This window comes from Saccoglossus kowalevskii, chromosome 22 (genome assembly GCF_978046115.1).
Source record: "Saccoglossus kowalevskii chromosome 22, keSacKowa6.1, whole genome shotgun sequence".
NCBI classification, from domain to species: Eukaryota; Metazoa; Hemichordata; class Enteropneusta; family Harrimaniidae; genus Saccoglossus; species Saccoglossus kowalevskii.
This window is the reverse complement of record NC_140662.1, coordinates 3,575,399-3,603,138: the sequence shown is the minus strand read 5'-3', so window position 1 is coordinate 3,603,138 and position 27,740 is coordinate 3,575,399. Positions and strand designations below refer to the sequence as shown.

The following is a 27,740-nucleotide window of genomic DNA, read 5'->3' as shown; positions in this document are numbered from 1 at the left end:
TGAAGTACATGAATATATCATTGAAACATTCAGACACTAGTTCCTTATTAATATGCATAGCATACCCCGCCTAAATCAACCTTTGGTGTGACTGATTCAGGAAGCACTACATTGGGCCAACCATTTATACAACTGAAAATTGTATTGCCAATACAACACAGCTGTGGTGCAAATAATCTTTTACAGCTAGACCTATAACCCATTAACACATACAGACAAACAAATGCAACAGAAGATACTGAATTAATTATTCCACTTTGAAATAAAACAATTTAATTCGAACTGAATTAATAACAGATACATGTACAATAATAATAAATGAACCTGCCATGTTTTATCATTTTATTTCTCATTAACACATCGCCTGCCGAAAGCCTTCACGAAAAAAAGGGTGATGGTGATGTGTTGGTACTTTATTTCATTTTAGTGTACCACAATGCTCAATGAAGGAAGATAATGGAATCCCATATCGTAAAAATTGAGGAAAATAATAGTTTTCTTAATAATAGTTTTGCAACCTGATTTTCCGGCACTATATATATGTGAAAGAACAGTTGCATGTGGAACTATGGATAAATTGTGTCATCTATTTACGTGGTTGTTGTATTGGCATACTATGTTTGCTTTGTGGATTGCGGTTGTCATGCTTTGGAATAGGCTTCTCGTGCATCACTTTCACTGCCTCTGGTGGAAAGTCTCTATCACCTTTGCTTACTACACCAGAAATAACCACAGTTGTTTTAGGAGGACTGTAAATAAAGCAAAGAGAACATCATTTAGTTGAATGCTAATGTTTAAAGTTTCTGCATCAACACAATGCATTTGGTCATTAAATTTTAACAACATACATTTAGTATTTGCTTTATTGAAAGCACATCTCCAATAAAAGCACATGTACATCAAAAACATTGCATTTTTTGCATGCTGAAGCATTACAGTCACCACATTATTTTTTTGGACACTAAAACAGTAAAATTGACAGCTCAGGTGCTGAGTGAATGTGCTTCTTGGGATCGTTACACGATTGGAACAAGTTTAGACAAACCAACCTCAACAGGTGACATAAAACTTGTACTAAATTACATGTTAAATATTATTATAGAAGATGTGACTTCTTTGTAATTTTATTTCATCCAATCGTAAATTGCACTCTGACAAAGTTATCCAAATAAATTAAACAAAATACATTTACCAACACAGTCACTGGTGTATGTCTCATTTACCAACAAAGTCACTAGTGTATGTCTCATTTACCCACACAGTCACTGGTGTATGTCTCATTTACCAACACAGTCACTGGTGTATGTCTCATTTACCAACACAGTCACTGGTGTATGTCTCATTTGCCAACACAGTCACTGGTGTATGTCTCATTTACCAACACAGTCACTGGTGTATGTCTCATTTACCAACACAGTCACTGGTGTATGTCTCATTTACCAACACAGTCACTGGTGTATGTCTCATTTACCAACACAATCACTGGTGTATGTCTCATTTACCAACACAGTCACTGGTGTATGTCTCATTTACCAACACAGTCACTGGTGTATGTCTCATTTACCAACACAGTCACTGGTCTGTGTCTCATTTACCAACACAGTCACTGGTGTATGTCTCATTTACCAACACAGTCACTGGTGTATGTCTCATTTACCAACACAGTCACTGGTGTATGTCTCATTTACCAACACAATCACTGGTGTATGTCTCATTTACCAACACAGTCACTGGTGTATGTCTCATTTACCAACACAGTCACTGGTGTATGTCTCATTTACCAACACAGTCACTGGTCTGTGTCTCATTTACCAACACAGTCACTGGTCTATGTCTCATTTACCAACACAGTCACTGGTCTGTGTCTCATTTACCAACACAGTCACTGGTCTATGTCTCATTTACCAACACAGTCACTGGTGTATGTCTCATTTACCAACACAGTCACTGGTGTATGTCTCATTTACCAACACAGTCACTGGTCTGTGTCTCATTTACCAACACAGTCACTGGTCTATGTCTCATTTACCAACACAGTCACTGGTGTATGTCTCATTTACCAACACAGTCACTGGTGTATGTCTCATTTACCAACACAGTCACTGGTGTATGTCTCATTTACCAACACAATCACTGGTGTATGTCTCATTTACCAACACAGTCACTGGTGTATGTCTCATTTACCAACACAGTCACTGGTGTATGTCTCATTTACCAACACAGTCACTGGTCTGTGTCTCATTTACCAACACAGTCACTGGTGTATGTCTCATTTACCAACACAGTCACTGGTGTATGTCTCATTTACCAACACAGTCACTGGTGTATGTCTCATTTACCAACACAATCACTGGTGTATGTCTCATTTACCAACACAGTCACTGGTGTATGTCTCATTTACCAACACAGTCACTGGTGTATGTCTCATTTACCAACACAGTCACTGGTCTGTGTCTCATTTACCAACACAGTCACTGGTCTATGTCTCATTTACCAACACAGTCACTGGTCTGTGTCTCATTTACCAACACAGTCACTGGTCTATGTCTCATTTACCAACACAGTCACTGGTGTATGTCTCATTTACCAACACAGTCACTGGTGTATGTCTCATTTACCAACACAGTCACTGGTCTGTGTCTCATTTACCAACACAGTCACTGGTCTATGTCTCATTTACCAACACAGTCACTGGTGTATGTCTCATTTACCAACACAGTCACTGGTGTATGTCTCATTTACCAACACAGTCACTGGTGTGTGTCTCATTTACCAACACAGTCACTGGTGTATGTCTCATTTACCAACACAGTCACTGGTCTGTGTCTCATTTACCAACACAGTCACTGGTGTATGTCTCATTTACCAACACAGTCACTGGTGTATGTCTCATTTACCAACACAGTCACTGGTCTGTGTCTCATTTACCAACACAGTCACTGGTCTATGTCTCATTTACCAACACAGTCACTGGTCTATGTCTCATTTACCAACACAGTCACTGGTGTATGTCTCATTTACCAACACAGTCACTGGTGTATGTCTCATTTACCAACACAGTCACTGGTGTATGTCTCATTTACCAACACAGTCACTGGTGTATGTCTCATTTACCAACACAGTCACTGGTGTATGTCTCATTTACCAACACAGTCACTGGTGTATGTCTCATTTACCAACACAGTCACTGGTGTATGTCTCATTTACCAACACAGTCACTGGTGTATGTCTCATTTACCAACACAGTCACTGGTGTATGTCTCATTTACCAACACATTCACTGGTGTACGTCTCATTTACCAACACAGTCACTGGTCAATGTCTCATTTACCAACACAGTCACTGGTGTATGTCTCATTTACCAACACAGTCACTGGTCTGTGTCTCATTTACCAACACAGTCACTGGTGTATGTCTCATTTACCAACACAGTCACTGGTGTATGTCTCATTTACCAACACAGTCACTGGTCTGTGTCTCATTTACCAACACAGTCACTGGTCTATGTCTCATTTACCAACACAGTCACTGGTCTATGTCTCATTTACCAACACAGTCACTGGTGTATGTCTCATTTACCAACACAGTCACTGGTGTATGTCTCATTTACCAACACAGTCACTGGTGTATGTCTCATTTACCAACACAGTCACTGGTGTATGTCTCATTTACCAACACAGTCACTGGTGTATGTCTCATTTACCAACACAGTCACTGGTGTATGTCTCATTTACCAACACAGTCACTGGTCAATGTCTCATTTACCAACACAGTCACTGGTGTATGTCTCATTTACCAACACAGTCACTGGTCTGTGTCTCATTTACCAACACAGTCACTGGTGTATGTCTCATTTACCAACACAGTCACTGGTGTATGTCTCATTTACCAACACAGTCACTGGTGTGTGTCTCATTTACCAACACAGTCACTGGTGTATGTCTCATTTACCAACACAGTCACTGGTGTATGTCTCATTTACCAACACAGTCACTGGTGTATGTCTCATTTACCAACACAGTCACTGGTGTATGTCTCATTTACCAACACAGTCACTGGTGTATGTCTCATTTACCAACACAGTCACTGGTGTATGTCTCATTTACCAACACAGTCACTGGTGTATGTCTCATTTACCAACACAGTCACTGGTGTATGTCTCATTTACCAACACAGTCACTGGTCAATGTCTCATTTACCAACACAGTCACTGGTGTATGTCTCATTTACCAACACAGTCACTGGTCTGTGTCTCATTTACCAACACAGTCACTGGTGTATGTCTCATTTACCAACACAGTCACTGGTGTATGTCTCATTTACCAACACAGTCACTGGTGTGTGTCTCATTTACCAACACAGTCACTGGTGTATGTCTCATTTACCAACACAGTCACTGGTGTATGTCTCATTTACCAACACAGTCACTGGTGTATGTCTCATTTACCAACACAGTCACTGGTGTATGTCTCATTTACCAACACAGTCACTGGTGTGTGTCTCATTTACCAACACAGTCACTGGTGTATGTCTCATTTACCAACACAGTCACTGGTGTATGTCTCATTTACCAACACAGTCACTGGTGTATGTCTCATTTACCAACACAGTCACTGGTGTATGTCTCATTTACCCGAATGGCGCAAACACACAACTGCAATGTTTCTGTTCAGAGTATCTAAAACTTAGACTTACTAGTATTTTGACAGTATAGTCACATTTATAACACAACAGATGAAGTAAATTAAAATATTTTTACATAAGCGTATGTTTTACTAATGGAACAAATATGGTATGTTACCGTCTTCTCATTATTGCAATTTAAAATTTAATCTTAAAAACCCATGAAAAAGCACATTACAATGAATACATAATGTTAAACTCTGTGAAAACAAATTGCCTGCCAATGTAAACAGTATCTTAAATATAGTAACAATTCGAAAAGGGCTGGACTGTACCATACTAGGCTCATCTTTGATAGAATTGATCCTGTGAATTTTAACAACCATGTTTCACAACTAATTGCATAAATTATTCATCATCTTAATTAAAAATGAGATTATGGAACAATGTTATGTAACAGTTCAATAACCTCTAATTGTAACCATATCAATGACTTCTTATTAAAAGCCAATATATTTCTCAGTATGTCCATCAACACATATTGGTGGTGTGAGGGTTGTGCAACTTAATGTAATAGTGAATTGGAAATTACGTTAACGTTAGTGTATAAGAGAATGATTATAATACATTCATTGAGAAAAATGCACATTTGTATAGCATCTTTAAGTCTACTGTAAATAATAACATTTTGCTGGAAAGGTACATTAGCCGTTTTGTTTGTATGGAGTTTTTTTTCATTGAATATTTATCAGTTCAATGTAAAATTTCAGAAAAAATGGAGAATCACTGGATTTTATTTTCACTGAATCATCCTTTTAGGAAATATAGTAAAAATAAATTCCAAGTGAAAATAAAATACTTTATAGTTTACGAGTACTTTTTGATCAATAATATTTATTGCCAACATTTCACACGATTTCACTCATTTTTTCATAATTCTTTTGCAAATTTTCAACAAAGCAGACATAATTTCCCCATCAGTTAATAGACTTGATCAAATTTTTGAAAAAATATTTCATATTTTCCTTTTTTTTGAACGGTGAAACCATAAGTTATTTTTGAAATTTTCAAAATATGGAATCTTCACCTAATTCAAGATCTAAATTTTTCGTTTGAGAAAACCTTTTTTCACTTGGCGCATATGCGACATGTTATCAACATTGATTTTCCCCCAATCCAATGCGCTCTTCTAATGGCACTACTGCCAGTGAACTTTTGATACCTTCTAATCACCAAAGATTACACAGTTAATGCATGGTAACGTCTCAGTTTGTACTCATTTGTCTATACACAGTGGTCTGCGCAGTTGGTGATGCGAATACCACCACCCTTCAATCTTGGTGCTTATACAATAAATATGAATGAAATGAGGGAATGCGTTACTAGTCGGTGTTACAAAATCTGTTTATTGACAAACATTATTTGAGCAAAAATTATATTTTTTTACACATCAGGCTATACACACGCGAGACAGTTGTCACAGTTTTGATGCCAGACAAACCAAGTACATGCATTTCTTCAAGCTAAGACCAGCCACACTTTTCCACCAAAAAAAAATATTTATATCAGGTCAGCACATGCATCAGTTTAAACAGTGCAGATTTTGTTTCTTTTTTTTTAGCCAAAATATTATAAAAATAAAATTAAAATAAAAACCATTTTTTTAGCAGCTCAGGGGGAATCTTTTTTTTTTAAGCTTAAACATATAAACATGTATATGTAAGCTCAGGTGGGCATTGTGGATTAACAAATTACCTGCAGATACCATTAATTAAATACTATACTTAACAGCTTATCCATGGAGGATTTGTGTTAACATTGGCAATGTGTTAATTAAACTACATGAACATCACTTTCAACATTATTTTATCATAACCCTACCTAGTGGGTTCAGCATATTCTTCTTCTTCTTCCTTCGTTAGTTTTTCGGGTTTTTCAGGATGTGCATGTTTGCTTTGTGTTATCCTCATACCACCGGCTTTCACTGCCAAATAAAAAATAATCATAATCACTGTACAGTCTATGTTACATTACAACGCAACACATAAACACTGATATAGTTCCAAGTATGATCACATTATAACTGAAATTTAATGGTAATTTTTGCATTATGAAATGTTTACGTCCAATAAAATAATTGGCAAGTCACTGCACTATAATACCCTTACCAGCTTAAAATATTACAAAACACAGTCATTGTTAAGCATGTGTTTAACGGTTATAGAAGAAACTACTTAGGTAAATTGTTCACCACCAACAGTTCATTGGGGGGGGGGGGGGGCAAATTGCAGTTATTCTGTTGGATATATTTGGATATACTTTCTTGTATTTAAATAATTGTGCACATATCCTGTCATTACTGAAATATGTGCACAATTATTTAAATACGAGAAAAGAATTGAAAACAACACCAGCAATTGCAGTCACTTAGTACATTGTGCTTACATCTCAGAAACCAAAAGCAAAGGTAATACATGGGCAACATTTGTAAATAAATTACAGGAAATAACTAAAACTGGTGATGCTGATGACAATACTCTGCTTATTTCAAAATTAAAAGAAATCTATGTTGAAAAAGTTTGGCTACCAACAGTCCAGACAACCCAAAACAATAAATTACGTACATACACTCAGTTCAAACCTACATATAAATTTGAACCATATTTGAATCAAGTAAAAATTGCACAACATAGAACCAGCTTCACCAAATTTAGGATATCTGCACATACAAATGTACCCTACCAATTGAAAAACTTAGATATCAAGGAATACCTCCAGAGGAAAGAAAGTGCCAACTTTGTAACAATGGGGCTATTGGCAATGAAATCCATGCACTTTTAGACTGTAACCATACTGGAATAACAAATGCTCGTACTCAATTTCTGAATGTAGTTAGCATTTATAATAAAAGTATCTTTAAACTATCAAAACAACAAATGTTTACAGAAATTTTAAGTTCGAGAGATTGGTTCATTGCCAATAGTGCTAGCAAATTTATTGACAACATTATTTTACTACATGTACAAGTAATTTTACTTAGACTTTAGTTATTTATATATTTTCTTTTGTCTCGTGTGTGTACTTGTGTTTTATTATATTTAATGTCTTTTGACCACAGATAATGTAACAAAATATATTATTTAGTGTCAAATAAAATATACACTAAAACATGCATAGCTTTAATAGCCTTTATGGGTGGGGATAGTTGAAACTAAAATGTTAGTCAGTTACCCTGGTCAAGATAGAAACGGTAACATATTTGGATGTTTTGTAGAAAAATGCTAAAAACTATGTATTGTTCTGAGATTTTCCATATACATGGTAATGCATGTACCATTTTAAATTAAAGTATTGGGCATACTAGTAACTGCCTAATTGACTAATGATATTCATTATCGGCCAAGCATGTAATAATTGCCTATCTTATAACTGTTACACAACCGATATTTATTTCAGTTTTGTATAACACATATTTTGATCAACAGACACATTTTTCTCAAACAACAGGAATATTCCCATTGTAATAATAAACCATTCCATATGTCTTGATCGTCTGCTGGTTCGCTTATTGCGTGATGTGGACGTGGCAATAAATTTGACGTAATCGTATAATCTAGTTCGTAACCTCTAGATAACCCGGCCATTGTACGGAGTCTGCCAGGTGTTAAGGAATAAAAAATCAATTTTTTTTAGATTGGCATATGTCGTATGAATTTGACACCACAAAAACCCTTCACTACACGGACAAATAAATTTCAATCAAAATTTAGTATAAACAGTGAAATCGGGTGAATCACGAAATAAATGAATGCACCACGTTGCTATTGTTATCATAATCAATAACAGTTAGTATGGGTTGCTGCATCGAGCTCACCACGCCTACCAGAACCCCCGGGATACTGTCGCGCCAACTTTCTCGGTCAATTAAGTGAGTGCTCACGAAAAATACACACCTGCTGGAGGATGTCCACCTTTAATGTCCGCGGCTTCTTCGGCACTGGACATTTCTGAAATATCTAAATACGGAGTTTTTCTGAAATGCTTGTTCGCAGTAAACAGGAACACAGACTTCGAACGACGTGCGCACTAGAAAATTGCTGTCTATTCTGTTTCACACATCGACCTGGTCACGTGACGTTGTTTACATTTGAGGGTGTCCACCTTGTTAAACACGACCATTGATTCAAAGTGCAATTTTATATTTAAAATTTATAATATTTGGGGCGCGTAATGAATAGAAATACTTCGAAGGTGTCCCTTCATCGACTAGAAACTGTCAAGACGTCCCGTTAAAAGAAAGGTGCCACCCCTACATTCAAATGGTTGGCTCCATAACCTTTAAACTGGTGCAACGAGTTTTGCAACGTCATCGTTTAGTGCGGTCAACCATTTTGTTCCTTAATGTGTTGAGTTGTTTTGCTGCAAACTTGCTTCTTACACTGTGCCAGTTATTATTGTTATGACTTATACAGCGCTTGAATTCTGACCGAAATAATCAAGTCAACTCATATAGTCATAGTCACAACTGCATACAACACGTTTCTTGCATGTGGCTGATCAAAAGATAGCGACTAAACGTCTCCGCGACGCCACACTGGTTGATCGTGCCGTGAGGCGAACGTTATCGTTACGAACTAAGCTGTCTTAGCTTATTAATCTACTACTCAACTACGGTACATAGGCTGCCCCCGGAAAACCGTCACCATGGGAGGAGGTGACTTGGTAAGTATTGTATTGGTCTGTTAGATCTTGTGTAGTGTCATGTCTTCTGACTGATTACAAGTCGTTTGAACCCCTCGCCGTTTGGATCCCAGGACGATTAGACCCCTCGACGTTTCGACCCCTCAACGGTATAACCGCTTGACGTCACACTCCTCAACATTTGCACCCATTTTATTTGTCAAAAGTTGCAACATTTTACTGGATAAAACTAGAAGATACTAGTACCTGACTTTGGCAACAGAATCGCGAATTACGGCGATCCCTCGACGGTTGAACCCCTTGTCGTCACAACCCCAAACGTTTGAACCCACTCTTATTACGAATATGAATACTGCCCGATCAAAAGCAACAACCACTTTACTGTATAAAATTAGTTGATAATAAAAAAAATGGCAACAGAGTCGCAAATTACAGCGGCTATCTTTTCTGATCGATGCCTGGGCGTTGGAGAAAGTTCAGTCCGCCATGTTGTTTACTATTGCAAGGCTATTGTTTAGCAATAGGACTATACCATTCGATTCTTAGGGACGGCAATATAGTCAATTAACACATTTCTTTTTTTGTTTTGTTTTCAGGAAAAAGTCAATGTTTTTTTCCCGTGTAAAGCTGTGATTAATATGTAACCTTACCCCAATCAAAATAGTTAGGTGAAAATACAAGAAACATATTTACAGCCGGTACATGGCTGTGATTATTTCATCAAACAGGAAAATGCGAATGTTCATTTGAATTATATTCTGTCGGGTTCATTTCCGGGGCCAAGACAACTTGTAGAAATTCGAATTCAAGTAGGGAATAGACTGCAATGTTCAATAAACACACTAGCAAACATATACAAAGTTGCATATGCTAAGCTTATTTCGTATTTTTCATGATGCCGATAGTAAACAACATGGCGGACTGAACTCTCTCCAACGCCCAGGCATCGATCAGAAAAGATAGCCGCTGTAATTTGCGACTCTGTTTTTTTTTATTATAAACTAATTTTATACAGAAAAATGGTTGCTGCTTTTTGATCAGTCAGTATTCATATTGGTAATAATAGTGGGTCCAAACGTTTGTGACAGTTCTACTGTGAAGGGGTCGAAACGTCGAAGGGTCTCCGTAATTCGCGATTCTGTCGCTAAATTTAGGTATCTTCTCGTTTTACCCAGTAAAATAATGCTAGGTTCAAATGCTTTTTGATCAGTCAGTATTCATATTGGTAATAATAGTTTGTGACAGTTCTACTGTGAAGGGGTCAAAACGTCGAAGGGTCGCCGTAATTCACGATTCTGTCGCTAAATTTAGGTATCTTCTCGTTTTACCCAGTAAAATAATGCTAGGTTCAAATGGTGAGGATTGTGACGCCAAGCGGTTCTACCGTCGAGGGGTCGAAACATCGAGGGGTCTAATCGTCCTAGGGTCGAAACGTCGAGGGGGTCTAATCGTCCAGGGGTCGAAAGGGCGAGGGGTCCAAACGACCTGATACCCTTCTGACTTACTGTTCCGGCCCGTCTTAGAGAATGGCTTAAGATGTGTATAGCGCATATACATGTACAATAACATGTAAAATAGAGTTATTTGCAAACCTGCTTCTCAGACTTTGCCATTTCAGAAAATCAGAAACTTGTAAATTTATCAACAGTTTAGTAATCAAGATATATTTTGTTGCTCAATATTATAAATCTAATTGATAATCGCCAAATTCCGATCTCATTCATCTTTTGATAACCAATACTTAACAATGAATCGGGAAAACAGTGAAGTAAGGTGGGACAGAATTTCATTTTCATTGAATCATGAGTGTGGAATTTGCATGATAGTCGTGTCAAATAGTGAAGTACCAACTGATTAGCTGACATGGATGTATATGTAACCTACAACGGGAAACAAAATTTGGGGATTTTGTCTGGGCCTGTATGACCCACTTTTAGGGCCACGGCAGCAATGTAGTTACACATACAGTGTATGTATGTACATCCACGCCCTGTCATTTTATTCCCCTTTAGGAGCAGTCAGGGATTGCAGGATTGTCCGCCAATATATAGCGTATCCCAGCAAAGTCTAAGACATAGCGGAATATATAAATTGCATAAGAGAAAACAAGTTTCAACAATCCAAATATGTCCATTGTTTTTCTTTCAGAACATGAAAAAGAGCTGGCACCCGCAGACTATGCGAAACATAGAGCGGGTGTGGAAGAAGGAAGAGACCCATGCAGCGGAAAAAAAGAAGATAGAAGAATTACAGAAGGAGCTGGAAGAAGAACGAGCTCGAGAGGACATGCAAAGATTTGCAGTGGATCATGGCACAGTAGAGTAGGTATTATTGTACATCATAAGATGGCATCAGCTGCAGTTCATATGTGTTATTACTTTGTATAAATTTATTGTTTAATCATGAATTAGAAACTTCACAAGCATAAAACATAGAATGTACACATACATGTATGTGCTTTCTGAGGATTCCAAGACCCTCAACAATAATATCTAGCATTGATGCACTGTGAAACCATACATTAGCCAGCTACATGTACATGTATTATCAGTCAGTCAATTTGACAAGCAACATTTTTTCTGTTTTTTTTTTTTGACAATTCTGTCAAATATAATGCCTCAAATCACCCTTTTAGCTTATTTTTGACAGGCACTTTAAAGTTTCTGGCAAATACAATGTATGTACATGTGTACCCTGCAGTGAATGCAATCAGTTGCGAGGCAGATGTTGAGCATTAAGGATGTTAATACACTTTTACTCTTAGGTTGTGCACACGATAGAGAGCACAATCTCACTAGTTTGTTCACTGGCTCACATCAGGGTGAGCATAATGCTTATTTGGTGAAACTGTTTTATGTCTTACAAATGTTTTATTTTCGAAGGATTTATTTTGCATCAATTGGCACTTTTAAAAAAGTAAAATATGGGTACTGAAAGAGTTTTAACAGCTTTTATGATTATAACATATAAACGCATTTTACCTATTAGTGCAATAAATCAAGTCTATTCTCTACTGGCCATGAATACATGTATGATTGTATTTGACGGAAATTTTCCTTTCTGACAACAAATGATTCACCATGTATTCCATATAATTTTGTATTAATTGATGGCTTTTACATTTGTACCAGTTCAAAACTTCAATATGATTTGGTATTGTAAAAAGTCAATCGTTTACGAAAAATATTTTGATTGGTGTAGATTATTAAATATGATGTCATTGAGGAAAGGCATTCCAATTTAAAATAGTCTCTGCATTGACCATTCTTAATTTAATAAGTAGATTGTAAATGATAGTGAGGGGATAGAATTACTGTATAGATTCTATGTTACACTATACCGTAGTATACACGTGTACATTCTGACGGAATTTAATAGGTAATCATTGTTCATACATGTTTGTACAATTTTAGACTAAAATAAAGTTAGTACATGTATGCCTCAGATTAAAGTGATCATTTTGATTTCATCGTTGCTCCATAGAAAGAAGAGTGACAAGTTAGATTGGATGTACCAAGGTGCGGGCAATCAAGTGAACAGGGAAGATTATCTTCTTGGTAAATCTGTTGACAAAAGTATCATGGACGCAAATAATGAACATGTTGTTGCGGAAGAAGATGATCAAAGTGTTGGAGCAATCTTTGATAATTCCAGTGTGAATCTGACTATTGATATGGCGAATAAAGTCAGAGAGGATCCGTTATTTGCTATCAAGTAAGTAACATTTCATCAAATTAAAGAGTCACATTCAGTAACTTCAGCATTAAATTATTTATAATATTCTCTAGTTGTTGTTTTGTGTATTAATATAATGTTGGGCACATTATAGAAATGCTTATCAGCAGCATTAGATTGCAAACCATATTATGTATTTTTATAATCTGCACCATTGAAATTACAAAGTAATTCGTTGGTAACTAAGAAGTGTACTCTAAAGTCTGTTACAGATTCATAGACTACACATGCAGACAATGCAACAAATGTAACAATTTGCCAAATGTGTGTCTTTAAAATTTGATGCTGTTAGCTGTTACATGTATTGCTGACTGTTTCATGTATTGCTAAAGACTAAAATTGAACTCTCCATAGCCGACAATGATAAAACTTGAAAAGCACAGCTTTCTTATGCATACCCAATTTGATTTTGTCTGATTTTTGAATAGTAAAAATGATCATTGCAACTGCTGAATGTTACCATGCTGGTATTTTTGCAAAGTTTAACACAGTTGTGTGCTAAAATTACATTTCTAAGATTTGGTTATCCAAGTTTTATATCTGATAAAACAGTTTGAAATACAAGCATGCCATGATGAATGATGTCATTCCAAATCCAAAAGTCTAATTATCATATAAAACTGAAAGGGTAGTAAGTTTTACATGTAGGTGTACAATGTATCTGCTCAGCGAATGTGTTTCAGTTTTATCTCTGTGTTGCAGGAAACGAGAGGAGCAGAGCAAAAAAGATTTGCTGAATAACCCAGTTAAAATGAAACAGCTGCAGGAAATGGTATGTGCTGATATTGTTCACTTATTGGCCTAGACTGAAGCCAACATCAAGAATTCATACATTTGTATTTGTTGTATAATGTAGATGATTTGATCATATACAACAATGAACTTGCCATGCTAAGCCGGTCTATCTCGCGTCCTTGAGCCTACCCAGTAACCAGCGTTGAATAGTGTTGTAAAGCACCTGTTTGTTGGCTACTGGAACTATGGTTTGTATTAAAATCCTTGGGAGTATATTGTTTCTAATTGACTGTGCAATGAATGTAACCATGGTGTTGTAGCATCGTGTGTTCAGCTAACAATGAAATTGTCCTTTACAAACTTCACAGGTTTAAGGACATCCCATATTCCCTTCACTGGTAACTTGCTCCGACTTATTTCGTCTTGATAACTTTGACTTGTTTGGCAAAAGAAACACATAAATTCCTCCCCTGGTTGGTGCTTGACATTCAGCTATTCAGTTTCCATTTTCATCCATTACTAAGTACTTACAATCTGCTTTTTAGGGGCGATGTAGAAACCATCACTATTGACTAGTAGTTGTGAACTAAATTGAACTTAGCACAAGAACAAAGACTAAATAGAAATATTGTTGCTATGTGTTGTCATGTTAGGAGTTAGTTATCAAATGAAGTATCCCTTCTACTTGGTTTTGAAGTAACTTGCACTTCAAATTATATAGAAAGAGTGTTTTAATTTCCAACCTTCACGTATAGTCCAATAAGCATTTAGCTTGCTTTCAAAAACACCAGGTATCTACAGAAGATAAATACTAAAATGAATAAATTTGAATTTTTATGAGTCACTAATACTGACTGAAAATTTTTAAAAATGAGAATCAAGTTAAACATTTGAAAAGACTAATCATAAATTTTTTTTTAATCAGCTCCGTTACTCTTCTCCAATTTACTTTTTTCATTGATATTCTATATTAGCTTCGACATAATCTTGGGAAGAAAGACAAGAAAAAAAAGAAGAAGAAAGAGAAAAAGCACAAAAGATCTCATCGTGAAAGCAGCAGTGATGAGGAGGAAGAGGACAGAAAACATAAACATCGGAAAAGGAAAAGTAGCTCCTCAGAAGATAAAGGATCTCCAGAGAAGCGCAGAAAACCTGATGGCTATGGACTTTTGGTGAGTGGCTCTTTCAGTTACAGTTGTTTTAAAGACAGGTCATGAGATGTTATCAGTATTTTACATATTCCCCTAAAAATTCAATTTTTTTCAATCCATTTATTAAGCTTTTACCTCACCCATTATACATGTACCATAGTAGAATTTCCACTGTAAATCTATATTCATTGTGGATGAAATCAAACTCAACGTTTTTGTTATTTAAGCTATTTTGAAAATTTGAAATTGATGTGCCTTGTTGTTACTGTAACACTGATGGATCCAGCTCCTTTGCATGCCCAATCTAATCACTTTTTTGAACTGAGGTCAAATACAGCTTTTCCTAACACAATCCTGCACAGGTTCATTAGGATGAAAGGCTGGCTTCATCAAGACAGTACGAATCAAACGATGCTGAATTATGTATCATTACAATTTTTCTGTCATAATCACAAACCAAATGCTTTGAATCTGTGCATTTTGGAGCATGAACCTTTTTAACCAAATACTGTACAGCAAGCCTTGTGTCTATGGTGCGTATATCATCGCCTGAATCGTACTGTTTTGCTTGCACAATGTATTCCCACACAACCTTGCAGAAATCTGCTATGAAGTCCCATATTTGAACTTGCATAAAATGCATACATGTAGATCTGATGGAAAACCCTAAAGCATGTGTTCAGTTAGAGTCAATATAGAATGTGACCAATGACCATAAACCAATTATAGCATTGTATTGCAATAGCAAAGAATCAACGATGCATTTTTTGTAGCTTTTCCATAGTTCCCACTGTCAGGGATGTCTTCAGTATGTGGTACACTATTGAAAAAAAATATACAGTTGGTCTAACTATTCATCAAGACTGTCACTGATCCTGTAGCAGCGTGCAGGCACCGCACAAGATCTTGATTCTATGTTTTCATTTCATTGATGTGCTTTGCCTCAATCATGGGTCAGTCTTTGCAAAATAGTGAAATGATTGCTTGGATTCTTAAAGTCTTATTAGTTCACAGTTTATACATGTACACCCAAACTTTCAAGGTGTGACAGTTGAAAATCTTTGTTCATAGATCTGTGAGCATAACAACTTGCATCATGCACTCAAATATTATCATGCATTTCACTGTGGCCGGATTTCACAGCTGTGTATCTTTTAAAAGTGAATGACATAGGGATTGCGTTAACGCGGAATTTTGCGTCCGGGAAGCATAGTTTTTCTGTGGGACGCATGAATTTTTTAACTGGTGAGTCCCTGGGACGCATCCGGTGAGCACGCGACTCGGTCCTATTATGATAGGTCTAAAGGCATTGTGTACGTTTGCGATGTCATTGTCCCGCATACAAAGTTCATAGAGCTTGTAAAATCACGTAAAATACTGTGCCATTGTCTTCAAAAACACCTATTAGCATCTACATGTCACAATGGAAAGTGTGAAGTCCCGTCTGAAGTACGGCGAGACAGTCAATACTGAGACAAGTAGAATGTAATGTGACCTAATTTATCCGCCTAAAACTTGCATTGTCACCCAGAGTAATTTTTTTTCAAAAAAAAAAAAAAAAACGAACCTGGTAAGTCAAATTACACTTTTTTTCCTAATTTTATTGGTAAAAAATTTTTATTTTAAACCACCGTCCCTCAACACGGGACGGTGTTTAAACGAAGTAAAAACGAACACAACTGCCGAGCATAAAATGATCACGGTTGCGCAATCCAGTCATGCTGCGTTTCAAGATTGTCGATTACCGGTATTACTCAGTAGTGATTATAATAACATACAAAAAACAAATTGGCACGGATCTAGAAGCCGTACCTACACACGAATTGGTGACGTCACAAAATACATGATCTTCAATCGGGGTCGTTTCCTCGGTATATACGAATTGGTATATACAAATTACAATAAAGATACTTAAGACATTACACATAAGGTAAAACAAATCATGTGACAATATAATGATAATAACGGTAATAAATCCTAGCTTAACAGTTGAACAGAACGATCATATAGTCAGTCGGGTCACGCCGAGGGTCACGCACTTGTTGCAAAATGGCCGTGTGGTTGAAACTGGGTCATGGCGTGACGGGCGAGGAAGACATCATTAAACACTCTCAAAATCACAATAAAACGGGGAAGTGGTTGCATATTACGGCGTAGCCAACATGGGAAATAAAAAAATGCTCAATACAAACGACATGGGTTCGAATCACATGAGATACACACTCACCAGAACCGGAAGCAATCAGAAACTAGCAATCGTTTTGGCTTTTCCGTTCAACTCATCGGAACACTGGAGTAGTTAGAAAAATGAACACCACTTCACGACCAACGTCGTGGCGTGGTACACAAGCGTGCCATCAAATAAAAACAAAATTGTCTTGAAAAGACAGTGGGTTTGAGTCCCGCTCAGCTACCGTAAAAACGTAAATCAAATAAACTGAAATCTCTCAAACCGTAAACAAGTAAGCAAAGAACGTCGCGAAAAAATAATAAACCTCACAAAACTCCACCATACAAAACTGATGGAATAAATAATAAAATAACTTACGTCTTAAACTGGACGACGAGCAATTTGTTCAACAGTTTCCAGTCACAAGAGATAAACAAGACCCAAGTCAAGGTAAGTTTTGTTAAAGTGTCGATGACGTTCCCTATATTACGAAAACAATTCAGGCAACAGACGAATATCTTCTGTGGTGTTGTGGAATTTATACTGTGTCTGCAGAATTGCTGATTGAGGGTTCGAAGCCAGCTGTTAACATTTTGTTAGAAAGTTTCACAATTAAATCAAATATCCAATGATACCAGTATATTTATTTCATTATTTTAACAACTTGCAATGGTGGAAGTTGGTCAAACACGAGTTCTTACACCTAAATAAGTATCAAATATTTATCCACACATTTATTCTCTCAATTTAACAACCTTGTAGAGGTGGAAATTAATTAAACAACAGGTATTTACTCACAAATATAATGGTCAATATTTGTCCATACATTCATTCTGTCAATTTAAGAACTTGTAATTGTTGGAATTAATCAAATGAGAGTTGTCTACACCAAAATAAGTTTCAAATGCTTGTCCCTACATTTATTCTCTCAATTTAACAACTTGTAATGGTGTAAAATTATTAAATGAGAGTTGTCTACACCAAAATAAGTCTCAAATATTTGTCCACACATTTATTCTCTCAATTTAACAATTTGTAATTTGTGGAAGTAAATTAAATGCGACTTTTCTACACCAAAATAAGTTTCAAATGCTTGTCCACACATTTATTCTCTCAATTTAACAACTTGTATTTGTGGGAATTAATCAAACGCGAGTTGTTTACACCAAAATAAGACTCAAATATTAGTCCATACATTTATTCTCTCAATTTAACAATTTGTAATGGTGTAAAATAATTAAACGAGAGCTGTCTACACCAAAATTAGTCTAAAATATTTGTCCGCACATTTATTCTCTCAATTTAACAACTTGTAATGGTGTAAAATAATTAAACGAGAGCTGTCTACACCAAAATAAGTCTAAAATATTTGTCCGCACACTTATTCTCTCAATTTAACAACTTGTAATGATGTAAAATAATTAAACGAGAGCTGTCTACACCAAAATAAGTATTAAATATTTGTTCGCACACTTATTCTCTCAATTTAATAACTTGTAATGGTGTAAAATAATTAAACGAGAGCTGTCTACACCAAAATAAGTATTAAATATTTGTCCGCACATTCATTCTCTCAATTTAACAACTTGTAATTGTGGGAATTAATCAAACGAGAGCTGTCTACACCAAAATAAGTCTAAAATATTTGTCCGCACACTTATTCTCTCAATTTAACAACTTGTAATTGTGGGAATTAATCAAACGAGAGCTGTCTACACCAAAATAAGTATAAAATATTTGTCCACACATTTATTCTTTTAATTTAACAGCCTGTAATTGTGGGAATTAATCAAACGTGAGTTGTTTACACTAAACTAAGTATTAAATATTTGTTGAGAAATTTATTCTCTCAATTTAACAACTTGTAATGGTGTAAAATAATTAAACGAGTTGTCTACATCAAAATTAATCTCAAATATTTGTCCACACATTTATTGTCACAGTTTAACCACTTGTTAATAGTGGAAATTACTTAAACGCGACTTGTTTAATCAGTTGACATCAATGCAACTTACCCGCAGACAGTGCACAACAGAGTATCATTATTGAGCAAATATAAACAGGAATGTGTCTTGGCATTAGGTTTAGGGTCGGGTCAGGTATGGGCAACGCAAATGGCAAACACCCAATTGGCAAAATGTACACTAACGGGTTATGCCATGTATATAGTTTACACAAGTAAAAACACAAAATTGCCAATTTTTTGGACAATTGTAACTCAATAATAGAAATATGTTGTATTTCTATATATATACACACTATATACTCTTATCAAATGCAAACGAAACCAGTCAATCCATCGTGGTCTTGTGGGTCAGTTCTCTACATAGTGATCAGGAGGAGCCGGGTTCAATTCCCTTGCCTGCCCATCTTTTTCTCGCAAACACTATTTGGCAATAAAGCTAAATATGACAACAAATTATTCAATTTGCATGACTACCCACATAGCTCAGTTGATTTGTACTATGTCAGCAATGTGAGCGACCGCTGGTTCGAATCCAGTATGTTTAGTTAGATTTTTGAATGCTAGTGAAGACAGTGCTCCTATGACTAGGACTTAAATCCTATCTCTTGTGTGAAGACACTCGTGGTACAGTGGACAAGACAGTGCGCTGGGAACTCAAAGATCGCAAGTTCGAATCACGGATTGGACACTCCTACAAAAGACATGAAAGACGTTAGAAACATAAACAGCGAATTCAAAAACTCAAGTCAGAAAAACAGAACGCAAGAATACTACCTCACATGGAAGGCAGTCGAAGTCGACGAAGAACGAACACAGTTGACAGCTGTAGGTCACGTGCAACAACAGACACGAGGAGCATGGCTGCTCTCCAAATGGGTCCCTTCTTTTGTATTGACCCCCTAATGATTACTGATCCCCCTTTCTAACTCTTCCCCCAAAAATAATATATCGCCCCTTTTAAAATGTATTGACCCACAGATTAATGAATATTCATGAGCACAGAAACTGCTACGTCATGAGTAAATTAGCATAATTAAAAAAAAATTTGCATAAAGTGTAGGTACGTCTTCTGGAGTCCTGCCACAAATTTTTTGAATTGTTATGAAATGCAAATAAAATTCAACTTCGTTTCGTCGTAAGCAAATAATTCCGGTCGCAAATTAACGCTCGATGCTTTCGAGTATCCGCCATGTTCCTTGTCTTGCATGGTTGACCTAATAGGTCAAATCGCTAATTAACCAATAAAAATGCTGGATGACGCCAACGTGTTCAAATTACCATAGCTCATTTAAATATGTTAATGTTATTGAACGCAACGCGGAAGAGATTTGCCGATGTTGTAGTACGATCTTTTGGCTTGGATTTTGATGGGAAAACGGCATGATTTTTTTTAAATCAAAAAATTAGTTCTTTTTAAAAAATAAACTGAGCATTTGAAGAATAATTTAACATCGTTTACAGTGACAACAACTCAAACCGAAACGAAGATTACGCACTCTCGCTAGTCACAAAAAACATACTCTTGAATAAAAACTTTTTTTAGGCGTCAGGAGATTGTAATGTCCGAAAAATTACGCCAAAATATTTAAATAACAAATATTAAATAAAATCTGCCGAAAAATCGCCGATTTCTTGGTCCCATATTATTTTTTTAAAAACCAAAACTGCCCAGAGGCAAATTTACTGCAGAATCTGGTACTAGTACTAGTATATACAAATTTTGGGTGTATTGTTTTCTGGGGACAATATTAATCTAAACAATGAACTATTTAATTGTATAACACAAGTGACTATGGGAGAAAAAAAATCACTTTTCTAGAAGCCATGAATCAATTAGTTATTTGCAAGATCTCCTCCCCGGCAGGTTCTATGAGGCCATGCCTTTTCTTGCCAGAACTGTATTAAGTCTAAGTTAAGTCTGACACCAGTTCATTTATCTTGGCTTATGAAGAACTTGAGGATAAACCCAGTAATGATTTAAAATTTGTAAAAGCAGCATTATATTTTAATAACTGTAAAAATGCGGTAGCGGCAGGGACCCCACATATTTTTAAAGGACCCACACATTTTATAAGGGGTGGGTCCCAGGGACTCCACATTATCAAACACTAATGCAACCCCTGTAAAAATAAATTAATAAATTATTTATTATTATAGTGAAAAAATAGAAGAAAAAGAACAATTATTCGAGTGAACTGATCTACCTATTTGGATTTTCAGAGCTAAAGTAATTGATTTTAAAATCCCAGCTCAATCTCTGACTGGAAAAAAATCTTCTCCTGTAGACGCAACTGTTTTGTCCATGATACAGCTATTGTGAGTGATTAATTGAACAATGCATTGAAGAAAGTATCTCTAATATTTCCAAATAGGGCGCAATTTAATACACATTGGTTGTTACATGTATCAACTCACCTTAACCTCACTTGTATCAACCAGCTCCTCAAATAAGTGATCTCTGCAAATAACCACATGAATCTGGCAGTGAATACAATACAATGTCGACAATCTGCAAAACTCCATATACAGCTGTATTCAAAAATTACACAGCCATGTTTGAATGTCTTTCGGATGTCTTCATGCATGGAAAATATGCATCACGTTTTAACTCTGTCCCAACACACCACCTGCCAATATTGTTTTTTGCTCATTCATGGAGGCTTTCAAAAAACTATGTACTAGCAATGAATACACCAATAATATAGCACAGGACCGAAATGGAATCACATCACTTAATGAATTTTTGTTACGTGTATAATAATGTGTATAAAAACTATGGAGATAAATAAACATAGGATTATATCATTCTTGTATGTACATGTGTGTGTATGGTGCAAAATAATATAGCATTTATACACCAATCTTAATACCTAGTATGTATTTTACTCTTATCCAAAGAGACGGGCGTCACCTGATGAAAGTTTGTCTCATAAGCTTGGCTCTAGAAGAAGTGATCAATCAAGGGAGAGACAAGACAACAGGAAACATAACCACCACAGTGAGCAGCGTATAGACAAACATGATGACAGACATACAGACAGGCACAACGACAGACATACAGACAAGCACAACGACAGACATACAGACAAGCACAACGACAGACATACAGACAGGCACGACAGATATGTTGATAGACAGAGAGATGTTCGAAGTGAATGGCATAAAGACAGTCGGCGGCATAGGAGTCGGGACCACCATGATTTCAGAAGAAGCAATGGTCAGCAATGGTCAAGTGAATCACCGGAGAGACGGAAAAAAGGTAGAGAAAGTACATCGCCACAGCGTTCACGAAACCGTACTAGATCTCCTGTTGAAAGAAAACAAACTCGCAGTCATTCAAGAAAGTCACGAAGCAGATCACCTGCTCATCAAAAAAGACCAGTGCACAGCAAAAAGTAAGTATACAGTATTGATGAAGGGAAATTTTATGAAATATTGGGTTGGGTTAGGTTATATTGAACTGCTATTACCAACTATTTGCTCTTCCGGAAAAGATGGCAGATGATATCAATTAAATACTAATTTTTATATTTATATTTTAATTTAAAAAAAGTCGCTGCTAAAAATTTGTTTGGACAATTTTTGTCCCACCAAATTAATGCATATGCTTTCATTACATGAAATGGATGTTATTGAAAGTTTGATAAACAATTTTCTCTAATAATCAACAGAATTTTTGAAATCAGCTTGGCTGCTGTCTATAATATTTTCAGTTTCTTTCTGTCACTATGGTTTTTGATGTTGATGTTTTTGCCACTGCTTTCTGATTCAGACCCGATGCGGAGGAGATGGAAAGGAGAAGAAAAGAGATGATAGACAATGCATCATGGCGGACAGAACAGAGAAAGCAGAGAGTACATCAATACAAGGTAAATCAATGCATGTGATCATAATTCTGAATTTATCTTTTATTATTTTTTTTATACTGAGTGATTAGCAGCTAAAATTCAAAGACGAGGGGAGATTAAACTCAACTGACTGACTGACTGACTGAACTTAACTTTTTGGAATGATGATGCTTTCTATCCATGTTTACTGAGGACATGACCTATATGCATTGTTTTAGGGGTGATCTCGTATTCAAACATGTGGGTCAAACCTACGAAAACCGCCCGAACAAAACCCGAACAAAACCCAGTTTTGCGGTTTAGAAGTTTAAACAATAGACAGTGCGGTTCAGGGCGACCGCATGAATTTGCATAAAATCTGCGGTTCAAACCTATCTCATTCACACCTTCAAAGAGGTTGTTTATTTTTCAGATTGACATAGTTTACGTTGATTTTTCAAGTCCAGATAGTTGTCTCTAAAATGTGTTGATTTATTTGTGTGCAAGCTTCATTTTACCGTGCATCTTGCCTAAAAAACACTCTTTCAAATACCGGTGAACAGAGTGCTGAATAAATTGTTTTGATAAACTGTTACGCTTGAGTCGCAAATTGAGCAGAGAATGTGAATCAGACTTTTCATTGGGCTGGATAATTGATATGTGTCTTTGACAGCTAATAAGTATCAGAAGACAAAAATTTGTTGATACAAAGTTTCACTTCAGACTTGCGCTACTGTGTTCAAGTCATTATTACTGCTGCACGTTCAATTTTCAAACAATTCTTTCAGGAGGGCGGCATCACTAAATCCGAAAAACAAATGCAGCGTACGCCATGAAGATTTATTCCAATTTGCTGCACATCAACTAAATTAAATGGACTCGCGCTGAAAGAAAGAACTACATGTACTGTAAGCGTTTATTATAGGCAAAATTTATTCATCTGCAGACGAGACTGCTTATAAAAAAACTAACCCTGTTCTCTGAAAATACCTTGTTCATAGAGTGCCTTGTACCAAGGACTGCCGACACAATGCACGTTGCAATATCGTGATCGATGCATGCTGGCAAGGTGGAATTCTGATTGAGGTAACCAAGATGGCAACGTTGAGTGCTTGATTTTCTGCAGTGTTTAAAAACAACACCTCGCTGCCTACTTCAACCACATTCCCTCAAGGCACTGTGCTTTGTTGTACTTTCTAAAATAATCGTTTATTTATAATTAACCGGGGGTTTGAAATGCGCATTTTGTCACCGTAAAGTAAGATATCGGCAGCGGTAAATACTCGTAATTTCACCGCAATGCCAGCTGACAATATTACAGTAGTCGTAGCGTTACCGCCGACTTTAGTTTTGAGACAATAATAGAGGGACTGCGGTTTTGAGATGCCTTCGCAGAAAACAATGTTGCTATTTTTGATTTAATACTTTCATCATATTTTGATAACTCGCAGTCTCACAGACTTTACAAACTTAACCAAAAAACGTTTTCTATGAATTTATGAACTGGCATGGGCTCAAAACTGACCGTACTTGTTGCGGACGAAATGTACCAATTCGCTCCATGGATAAACATATTTTACTGACTATGCCAAATATATATATAACGTAAGTAATTTGTTCCAAGAAGCTGCTCATTAAAATTCTATTTTTTCCCTGTTCTGTTTCAAACATTAATTCACCATATATATCACAATAGAGAGCATCTAAGGTATCAGTTGATTCACATTTAATGACAAAATATCACGTCTGTAATTAATTCCAGATAAATTGACTAAGTATTGACAATAACAATTGTATTGACTTGTACCAAAATGTAAGTTGTGGGAAACTGATTATTATTACCAATCACAGAAATAAATGAATATAATTTTCATCACACTTATAAATGACATTATTAGCATTTACATAACTTGCAAAGAAAAAAAATTGCTGCTGGAATTCTTAATAACACTTCAAAATATAACACTCAGTATGAACATGGAGCTCTATAGTATGCATCTTATTTTTTTTTCCTACTAAAACTAGGCTGAAACAGTATTGCAAGAAAAACTTTCTTCTTTGTTCTCTATTGTTTGTTTTCAGTGGGGGGGGGGGAGCGTTAATGGGCGAGCAGTTTATCCTGAGGTTAGGTTCAAACCTACTACTACCAGTAATTTGCATATTGTAGGTCTGACTAGGGCTGGAAAAGGCAGGCTGGGTTAACCCAGGTTTGACCCAGGTGTTTGAATTGTCTTCCCACTTGTCAGTAGTTGAGTTTATGTAATAAAAACGATTAATAAAAGATTGAAATTCATCTTTTGTTGAAATCATTGGCACTATTTGTTGCTATCTCGGACTGTGATAACTGGAGAAGTACATAACAATACAATGGCAATTTACAGTCAAGATACTAGATTATAATTAATCATATTGTTTCATGCATGTATGAAAATAACTGACACTAATAATGTGTAATATTTATAAAAAGCATCCCAATTAATTGCTTGCAAGTGCACTTGCCTAATAATTTCATTAGAGGTTGCAAAAATATGTGGCTAGGATGGAGGAATTTTCGTAATCACACAGAGATTTTACGTTCTAAAAACGCTGATAGTTCACACAATTTTTATTTAAGACAAAAGAAATGTGTCATTATCCCAAATTTGTAGCATAAACAAAATGCAAACTTATAAATATGTTTCTTGTTGTATGGTGATTTAATTTAGTTTTTATACTGTTTATTTTACATGTTGTTTTTTTAGAACTAGTTTATGTCATAATTATTTCATACATGTACATGTAGTATTTAGTACTTGCTCAAAGCATATTGTGTTTTTTTCCTCAAAAAAAAAAACAATTCTAAATTACTTGGCAAAAGCAGTGGTACATATTCATGAGTAAGGACTACCAAAGCAGATAAATTGACTACATAACGATGATTATAAAACCTCAGTTTTTTTTGGTGATCTCAAATTTTATCTTTTATTTAAAGGTGGAGGAACAACAAGAAAATGAAATGGAGAAAAATAAGTCTAAAGACGCTGAGTTTTTAGAGTAAGTTTATATATTGTGATTACCATATTTTTCCTATTTATAGTGAAAGCAGATCTCCAATAGAAGTAAAATTGAATTTATTGTATCATCTTAATATAATATTTGTAGTACCAATAATGAGCTAGTATTTGGTTATGTTGCCCATCCATCTATTGCAACTAAAAATACTGATTCAACCTATTCTGAATTTTCAGACCTTTGAAGCTACCCGGTGATCTGTCAGTGGAACACAGAATAAAGAGCAAAATCCATTCACTTCAAAGGACCAAAGCAGCCCTTGAGAAAAACTTTGCAAGAAGATAATGAAGGAAAAAATGAACTTTCTAACCCACGTCATATTTGTTTCTATTCTTATATGATTGCATTAGCCAGTGCATAATGTCTATAATGTCTTCTATTGCTATGTTACCATGTGTGCGAAATGTTAAAGGAAGGGTCAAAGATGATACACTTCTGGTCAGCAGTTTCAGTCCAATAATTTACCAAGTTTGTTACAAGCATTTTCATACTGTATTGTGGACATCCTTGTTTCTTTTAAAAGTTTACCTAATTTTATAAAATATGGAAAACATGTTTTTTTTCACTCACTCATGCACACACAATATATAATTTTTAACAGTATGGTCATTTGTAAGATTTGTTGAAGACTGTTGATGCCAAACAGTTGAACACTGCATAATATCGCTACATTAATTCCCAACTTAGTTGATTACAACAGAAATCAATTTAGCTTGACAGTTCAACATGCAACATTTTGTTTTGTTCGACGATTTACTGGAAAAATATCCGAAGCCTATCAAAGGTATAGCTGGTACTATATTGTATGAATAAGGATCTGTCTAACAGGTGTCAAACACAGGTCTAACACAGGCGACGACTAGTGTGACTTTTAATATTTAGAGTAATCTTAGTTATGGTGGCCGCAAAAAAGAAAGTAACAACACAATTGCAGTAAGAGACACTGTTTTGCTAATGAATATAGCTATATTGCTCACAGTGTAGCCATTGCTTCTTGTGGCAACACTTTGTGTGATGTCGCTATTTACTCATTATACAATATTTACTGTTCTTTCTTTTGGTCACAGTAATTATCAGCTACATTGTCTCTGACTTTTCTTGAGGCAGTGTCTGTTATGTCTAGAGACTACTTCATTTGGGGTCATTCATGTATAATTAAAAATACAAACTGTGGCACTACCCAATTGTTGAACTGTACTGATTTTCGCTCTGAATTTCCTTTTGTCCAACTTGATTGTGCCGTTGTTATAATGAAAATACATTTTGTAAATTTTAGGAAATGTTCGCAAACTAACAAAGGGTAACATGGATGTCACTTTCAAGGTATAATTGATTGTATTGTATAATAATTTTCAAGCTCCAGTCTATGGGTTAATACCGTTATTAATCTTAAAAAGAAAAAACAAATACTGTGGTCATGAAATGTCATCATAGTAAAAATTTTACACCACAATATTTGGTACAGTAAATGCGATGACAGGAAAAAATGAAACACTATTTAAAGAACAATAAAAATATCTTGCGACTCTCATTTTTAGCGAGACCTTAGCAGTAATTTGGGTCTAATGTCCATTTGACTCGCAAGGGCTGTGTATTCAGATTCAAATATTTATTTATGTTATTTTTTACAGCCATTGTACATGTGTGAAGTATTTTTAACCCAGTTCTAAACTTGAATACAGAACCATTTTTATACATCAACAAAATAATGTGGTCATTGAATTCTCTTGTTGCACCCATAGTACCTGTAGGATTGTCTCTCACAATTCCTTTCTTGAATG

General features: G+C 35.8%; 2 protein-coding genes across 2 annotated transcripts; one reads left to right on the top strand and one right to left on the bottom strand.

Moving 5' to 3' along the window:
- Positions 1 to 243: 243 nt before the first annotated feature.
- LOC100374407 (death-associated protein 1-like) lies at positions 244 to 8,779 on the bottom strand. Its single transcript, XM_002731967.3, has 3 exons — positions 8,577 to 8,779; positions 6,505 to 6,607; positions 244 to 749 (listed from the first exon to the last, which is right to left on the bottom strand). Exons 1-3 carry the CDS (start codon positions 8,626 to 8,628, stop codon positions 587 to 589), a joined length of 318 nt encoding a protein of 105 aa, XP_002732013.1. The 5' UTR covers positions 8,629 to 8,779; the 3' UTR covers positions 244 to 586.
- Positions 8,780 to 8,953: 174 nt separating this feature from the next.
- Positions 8,954 to 27,668, top strand: LOC100373350 (pre-mRNA-splicing factor CWC25 homolog). The gene is made up of 9 exons (XM_002731962.4): positions 8,954 to 9,345; positions 11,473 to 11,645; positions 12,808 to 13,038; positions 13,762 to 13,831; positions 14,769 to 14,966; positions 21,980 to 22,476; positions 22,854 to 22,950; positions 25,880 to 25,941; positions 26,136 to 27,668. The coding sequence occupies exons 1-9, from the start codon at positions 9,328 to 9,330 to the stop codon at positions 26,242 to 26,244; spliced, it is 1,455 nt and encodes a 484-aa protein (XP_002732008.1). The 5' UTR covers positions 8,954 to 9,327; the 3' UTR covers positions 26,245 to 27,668.
- Positions 27,669 to 27,740: the final 72 nt, after the last annotated feature.